This window comes from Thecamonas trahens (assembly GCF_000142905.1).
Source record: "Thecamonas trahens ATCC 50062 unplaced genomic scaffold supercont1.20, whole genome shotgun sequence".
Taxonomy (NCBI): Eukaryota; order Apusomonadida; family Apusomonadidae; genus Thecamonas; species Thecamonas trahens.
Window position 1 is genome coordinate 38,189 of NW_013657660.1, and position 6,843 is coordinate 45,031.

The 6,843-nt window shown below is 64.6% G+C and overlaps 4 protein-coding genes across 4 annotated transcripts; 1 reads left to right on the forward strand and 3 right to left on the reverse strand.

Moving 5' to 3' along the window:
• Positions 1 to 103: 103 nt before the first annotated feature.
• Positions 104 to 2,959, reverse strand: AMSG_04578 (kinesin family member 1B). Its single transcript, XM_013902799.1, has 2 exons — positions 502 to 2,959; positions 104 to 394 (listed from the first exon to the last, which is right to left on the reverse strand). The coding sequence occupies exons 1-2, from the start codon at positions 2,869 to 2,871 to the stop codon at positions 116 to 118; spliced, it is 2,649 nt and encodes an 882-aa protein (XP_013758253.1). The 5' UTR covers positions 2,872 to 2,959; the 3' UTR covers positions 104 to 115.
• A 613-nt stretch (positions 2,960 to 3,572) lies between these two features.
• On the forward strand, positions 3,573 to 4,678 carry AMSG_04579 (carnitine/acylcarnitine; the record flags this gene model as incomplete). Its single annotated transcript, XM_013902800.1, has 2 exons — positions 3,573 to 3,667; positions 3,852 to 4,678. Exons 1-2 carry the CDS (start codon positions 3,577 to 3,579, stop codon positions 4,676 to 4,678), a joined length of 918 nt encoding a protein of 305 aa, XP_013758254.1. The 5' UTR covers positions 3,573 to 3,576.
• AMSG_04580 (uncharacterized protein) lies at positions 4,020 to 5,189 on the reverse strand (the record flags this gene model as incomplete). The annotated part of the gene is made up of 1 exon (XM_013902801.1): positions 4,020 to 5,189. One exon carries the CDS (start codon positions 5,187 to 5,189, stop codon positions 4,707 to 4,709), a length of 483 nt encoding a protein of 160 aa, XP_013758255.1. The 3' UTR covers positions 4,020 to 4,706.
• Positions 5,190 to 5,227: 38 nt separating this feature from the next.
• Positions 5,228 to 6,808, reverse strand: AMSG_04581 (uncharacterized protein; the record flags this gene model as incomplete). The annotated part of the gene is made up of 1 exon (XM_013902802.1): positions 5,228 to 6,808. Exon 1 carries the CDS (start codon positions 6,776 to 6,778, stop codon positions 5,228 to 5,230), a length of 1,551 nt encoding a protein of 516 aa, XP_013758256.1. The 5' UTR covers positions 6,779 to 6,808.
• Positions 6,809 to 6,843: the final 35 nt, after the last annotated feature.

Consider the following 6,843-nt stretch of genomic DNA (forward strand, 5'->3'; position numbering starts at 1 on the left):
GCTGCTCGAAGATGGATGGATGCTGCCAGACAGACACCGACGCATGGCCTCGACTCTGAAACGTCGGGGGTGGCCAGCATAAAAGCTCGTCAAGCTTTAAAGAGCTCCGCAAAGTTTACGCGTCCAGAGCGGCCAGCTCATCCTCGCCAAGCTCCAGATCCTCGCCCTCGTCAAGATCCGAGAGATCCGAGAGGTCGGAGAGGTCGTCGGCGGTGGTGAGGCCGGCGGCAAGATGGCGGAGCGAGAAGGGCGAGACCGGGTGGGCGGCATCAGCGACGACGCCATAGACCTCAAAGACGAGTGCATCATTGAGGACGGTGTCGATGACCTCGTCGGAGACCCGCATGCGGACGAGGCCCTGGAAGAGAGGGGCAGCGTCGGGCGCGGCTGCCGTCTCGCCACCGAGGAGCGGCGTGACGAGCGGCATGGCCGCGCCGGGGAGGGTGACTGAGACAAAGACGCCATCGAAAAGGCGAGCGGGGTGTCGTCGAGGGCGTGCACGGTGACTTTGACGTCGACGACGTGCGCAGGCTGAAGCCAGAGCGACGGTTTGGCACGCGCGGCGTCCGAGAGCTGCGGCTCGATCGAGACTGTCAGCCGGCCACGGTAGTGGCCGTGCGGCGAGAGGACCGGCGTGGTGACGGCGCGAATGGAGCCGGCGCGCGAAAGCGCGAGCGGAATCACGTATGCCGAGCCGAGAAGTACATCGGTCTCGAGCGAGAACGGATCCGGGCCGCCGTTGTCGGCGAGGCCAAAAGCGCGATAGTTCTCCACTACTTCCATCATGTTGAACAGCCTTTCAGCAAAGGTGTCGGCATCGAGGAGCGCGACCGGGCCGGCGGCTGGGCCTGCCGGCCCGCACGCCTCACACTCGAGGTGTAGCTGGCGGACAAAGACGGCTGGCTCGTGGCGGCCAGCGGCGCCGCCGACCAGCGCAGGCTGGATGTGCGGCGCGTAGCGGACCGTCTTGCCGAGCGCCGCCGCTGCCGCGTTGGCCTCTGAGATGTCGGGCATGAGTGCCACAAGCCCGGCCTCGAGCTTGTCAATGAGCGCGGCAGCATCGAGCTCGAGCTCGGCCGCGTCGCCGGCGCCGAGCTTGGACGACCGCGCCCCAGTCGCGTTCTCCTTCATGGCGAGCTGGTAGACCTTGAGCAGGGCAGTGCGGCCAAACGGAGCGGACGCGCCGTCCGCGTACACCAGAAAGTGGTTGTTGCCGATGACCAGGCGGTCGCCGTTGGCCAGCTTGGCGCCGGCGGCGGCGACCTCGACGCCGTTAACCCGCACGGGCGCCTGTGCATTGCCAGGCTGGCAGGTCACACTGCCATTTTCGGCCTCGGTCACGATGCGCATGTGGATCGGAGCAACAAGGATGCCGCCGAGGGTGTAGGTGGCCTCGGGCGACGAGCCAAAGGTCACGCCTGACGCAGCCGCCGATATGTCCAGCGCGTACTTGATGGACGCGTTGGCAAGATTGACCAGGTGGGGCTTTGAGGTGTCGACGTTGACGTCGATGCCCGACACAGCGCGCAGGTCCGACTTGAGCTCGTCCATGGCGGCCTTGGACGAAGCCGAGGCTTCGGCCCGTCGGTCTGCAGCCGAGAGGCCGAGCGAGTCCATGAGCTGGGTCTGCTGCGCTAGCTGTGCCCGCAGCGCATCGAGTTCGGCGGCCATGGCCGCGTCCTCGGCCGGGGCAGCCGACGCGTCGCCGGCGCCGCCTGAGGCGACCAGCGCCTTGAGTCGGGCCACCTCCTCCTTGAGCTCGCGGATGACCTTGTCGTTGGGCGACTCGTTGATGACGGCCACGTTCTGGATCTTACTGGCCCGGTTGGCGTAGCGCAGCGTCGAGAGAGTCTCCTTGTAGTTGTCGGCTGCCGGAGAGATAGCCGCCACCATGATGGTCTTGGCGTTTCCGCCAAGACTCTCCTGCAGGATGCGGGTGAGCGCCGAGTCGCGGTACGGCACAATGCGCTTCCGCCGGCGCTTGCCCTGCTCAGCCGGCATGCAGTTGTCGGCCAGCGCCTCGATGACGTTGCCGAGGGCGGTGAGCGACTGGTTGATGGCGGAGCCCTCCTTGAGGCGCTTCCCTGTCGCGCCGGTCTTGTTCTGCCGCTCGGAGCCGGCAAGGTCGATGAGGTTGATCTTGCTCGTCAGGTCAGATGCGGTCATGGTCGCCTGGTCCACTCGAGTCTGGGTGAGGTAGATGGTGAGGACCGAGTGCGAGCGCGACGAGGTGGCGTTCATGTTTGTCTGCGCCACCGTCCGCATGGTGTTGCCCAGCTCCATCAGAACTTCGACGTCCTCGTAAGAGGTCACCGCCCGGCGCGAGAGGCCCTCGACGAAGATGCCGAGTTTGGGGCTCTCGCGGACCTTGAGGCTCGCCACTGCCTGCTTGGGGTTGAACAAGTCGCGGATCTTCTCCATGTAGATCTCCAAGTACGAGACCTCGACCCGAAACGAGAGATCATCGACCTGATTGGCATCAATTCTGGCAAACAATTCGCGCAGACCTCTGGGAACGATACCAAGCTCCTCCCCGTAGCCGGACATCGAGTACGACTTGCCGGCGCCGGTCTGGCCGTAGGCAAAGACCGAGGTGTTGTAGCCAGCCCAAGCGGCCTCGAGATAGGCCTTGCCCAGATCATCAAACACTTTTTCCTGCGAAGCGTACGCCTCATCATGAGCATCCACAAACGAGTTGTATGCATAGTTGAAGGAGAACGAGTGCTGCTTCTCGCCATCCGTTGGGTCCGTCACCACCACCATGTGCTCCGTCGGCATGGTCACACACGCCGGTGACTCTAGCGCAAGCTCACGCTCGTTAAACGGACGCATACGCACCGCAATCTGTACATTATCCCCTCCGCTACTCATAATACCCTCGTCTACTCTTCTGCCTCCAGCAAGTCGGAAGTGAGGTGGTCCAACGCCTCGCCCGTAGTTAGTGCGGCGGGTTGGCTGGTCGTCGTCGCTGCCCATCCGTCCGCCGCCACCCACGAGCCGCCGCCCATCCGCCAGCCATCGCGGGCCATCGCCCATCCGCCAGCCTTCGCGGGCCATCGCCCATCGCCAGCACCCGCCAGTTTCTGTCCATCTGCCGCCCATCCGCCAGCCATCGCGGGCCATCGCCCATCCGCCAGCCATCGCGGGCCATCGCCCATCGCCAGCACCCGTGAGCCGACAGTTAGCGGGTAGGACAAAGAGGACAGGATCGCGGGGATCACAGAGATCACATAGATCGCAGAGAGCGTGATGATCGCCAGGATCGCTACTGTAGACTCTCATCACATACATACATCCAGAGTAGGCCGTCATCAACGAACAAGCGTATACTGCGATGATGCAAGCGTTGGATCCGGAGAGGGGGGGAGGCCCACATCACAAAGCCCGCGACTGAGGCTCAGACCATCCATCAGTCCCCAATCCCATGCCCGAGCCTACATGCATGCCCATATTCGATCCCGCGCCAGACCCACGATCCCTGCCATATCCTTCCAATTTCCTGCAGGTACTGGCTGCTTCCTCCCGCAGGTGCTGGCTCAAGCTCAGGCTCCAACACTCACTCGACTCGAGACCCAGATGGCTGCCGAGCCGAGCTCGACGGTAGCCAGCATTGCTGCTGTGCCTTGGTGGCACTCTGTGGTGGCCGGTAACATGGGTGGCATTGTCGGTATGTGGTTCTGCTGTTGCCCATGCCATTGAGGGCTAGCACAGAGGAATGCGATGTGGGCAAGTGACTTGCTTTCTTTTTTTGAGGGGGAGGGTGGGGAGGTGGAGGGGGGGGGGGGGGGGGGGGGGGGGGCTGCGTCTCTCACATCCGATCTGGCGCGGTATGCTGCTGCGTTCGGCGACAGGACTCGCCATCTCGTTTCCACTTGATACGCTCAAGGTGCGAATGATGATGGAGCCAGACAAGTACGTGTCGTTGGGCGCGACTCTGCGATCAATGGTGGCTAGCGAAGGCCCGGCCTCGCTGTATCGCGGGCTGACGGCGCCAGTGGCGGGCTACGGCGTCATCAATGCTGTGGCCTTTGGTTCTTTCGAGTGGGCAAAGTCTTGGCTGGACGAGGTGGTCGACGAGACACGTGCTGGCTCAATGGCTCAGGTTGTCATCCCGGCGGCGGCCTTTGCTGGCCTGGTCCAGTCGTTTGTTCGCGGGCCGGTCGAGCTTGCCAAGACGGTCCAGCAAGCGTGGCACAATCCCGGCAATGCGCGGGCACCGCCGTTCAAGTCGGCCTTTCACGGCATCGCCCATGTGGTGCGAAACGACGGTCCCAGCGCGCTCTTCCGTGGCCTGGGCGCCACCATCGCCCGTGAAGTCCCGCAGTATGCTATCTACTACCCGACGTACGCGCTGCTCAAACCGGCCCTCACCGACGCGCTGCCGAGCAAGTACGCACCGGTTGCAGTTGCTGCCGCCGGTGCGCTCGCAGGCTCAGCCCAGTGGGTCCCTACCATACCGGTCGATGTCATCAAGACCCGGATGCAGGGCGCGCCGGCCGGTACCTACACCTCGGTCGTGCACTGCGCACGCACGCTGTGGGCCGAGCAAGGCCTCGCCACGTTCTTCAAGGGCACGGCGCCGGCCCTCATCCGCGCCGCCCCGCTCCATGCAGGTGTCTTTCTCGGCTACGACACCACCATGAAACTGCTCGCCTCCACCAGCACCGCGAGCCAATGACGCCGGTCCAGCCTGCGCGTTCTGCCCATCACCGCCGCCGCCCGGCCCGCCCGGCCTTGGCCTTGGCCTTGGCCTTGGCCCGCCGCCGCTTGTGCTCGTTCCAAGCAAGAATAAACTTGTTGAGCAAGTCAACAACCAGCAAGGCCTCGGCCAGCAGTGTCTGCGGCATGTTGGCGCTCTTCATCCGTGAGTAAAGACTCTGCATCGAGTCGCGGACGGCTGCAGCGTGAATTGACGGCAGCCGCTTTGTCCCGAACAGTGGGTAGTACAGCCGCAGCTCACAGAGCTCGTTGTAGATCTCGCGTGAGGCCTCGTTGCGGAGTACGTTCTGGTACGCGAGGTTAATCCGTGAGAGCACCTGCGTGGCCGACGCCTGCATCGCAGGATCGTCAAAGTTGTCCGGATGCAGCATCCGCGTCAGTTCGCGCCGCTGGGTTAGAATGAGCGACGATGGCGACTCGGCCGTCACGCCAAACAGTCCGTAGTAGTCGCCGTCGTCCACAAGCGCCATGAGCTCGGCGTGCCGCTCCGCCGGCACAAACTTGCGGTTCACCACCGTGCCGCTTGCCCACTGCTCGCGGCCGTAGGCCCGGCCAGGATCCGCTCCAGCAGCGCCTTGCGGTCCTCCGGCGACGGCACTGTCCGCACAGGTGTCGGGCGCGCCGGCGGCTCGACCGAGCACAGCGAGTCGCCCGAGCCCGAGCCCGAGCTCGACTCGGTCTCGTACTCGTACTCGCCCGAGCCCGAGCCCGAACCCGAGTCTGACCCAGAGTCCGAGTCGGAGCCCGAGTCCGGGCTCGACTCGTGTCCAGCGCTGGTCTGGCCTGCAGCGCCCGGCGACGATGTCTTGCGGCCAGTGCCAAAGAGCGAAAACGGCGAGTCGCGAGCCGCTGTAGCACCTGGTGTCGGTGACGGCGTCGGCGCTGAGCTTGCCGCCGCGATCTTCTCCTTGGTTTTCGACGAGAAGAGCGAGAAGACCGAGTCGGATCCGGAGCCCGTCTTTTTCGATGATGGTGCTGTCGACGCAGCTGAGCTGGTGGACGATGCGGACGGAGAAGCCGCCCGCGGCGAGATCGCGCGTGGTGACGAGACTTGTGGCGTGCCGGACCCACTGGTGTTGGGCGGCGACGGAGCAGCCGGTTCGGGCCCCGCCGCCGCAGCCGGGGAATTCGTCGGATCCCGGAGCCGTCCGCGTTGAATCAGCCGCATGTACATGAGCTTGCCGTTGTCGCGGGCAGATGTGAGGGCGTCGGCAAACGAGACATCGCGCGACGAGGCCCAAGCACCGTAGAACGCGCGGTCGAGCTCACGGTCCGGCTCGTGCCCGTCGCAGTAGAGTACAAAGGCTGACGGGAGCTTGTTGGCCAGCCGCTTGGCGTGCGGAATGTTGAGCACAACGGCGAGAATCGATGAGACGTCAAAGAGCTCCGCCAGGTCGGCGTCGGGAACCAGCTTGGTCGCATACCGCTTGCCGTGCAGCGCAACCTTGTACCGCCCAGGCTTGGAAGCTGGGACATGCGGTGCCGAGAGATGAACCACATGCGGACGAAACGACAGCAGCGTCGACTCTAGCGCGTCGGGCGTCGGCAGAGGCAGCACCATGTACTCGGGCGCAAGCGGCGACGAGCCCAGGGATTCGCCGATCAGCATGCTCTCGACCTCGACGCCACCCAGCCCATGCTCCACAGGCGATGCGCCAACGTACAGGACTCTCAGCGGGCTCTCGCCGGCCAGATCATACGGCGATGCGTCAACAAGGTGCAGACCCGGCAGAGTGGTGACGGGCGCATGAACGACGACTGCCTCAGGCGCGGTCTTGTCCAAGGCGCCGCCATCCTCCGACGACGCTTGCTGTCTGCTTTCAGCATTATTCGATGGCACTGCCGTGGCAACCTCGTTCATGGCCTTGGCCACTTCTCGCAGCAGCTGGCGGCGAATGCCGAGCTTGTCCATCGCGAGCTCGTGCTTCAGGTCGTGGTCGGAGAGCGAGCCGAGGGTGGCCCCGTCGACAGCTTGCTCTCCAAAGGCCTCTGCATACGGTGCAAAGCTCGGGTATGTCGAGAGCCATCCCTGTACCTGTTCTGTGCTCCACCCGTCCATGCTGAGGGGGAGGTGGGGGGGGGGGAGGGGGGAGGGGGGGTACCTGCCGGTAGGTGGGTGGGGAG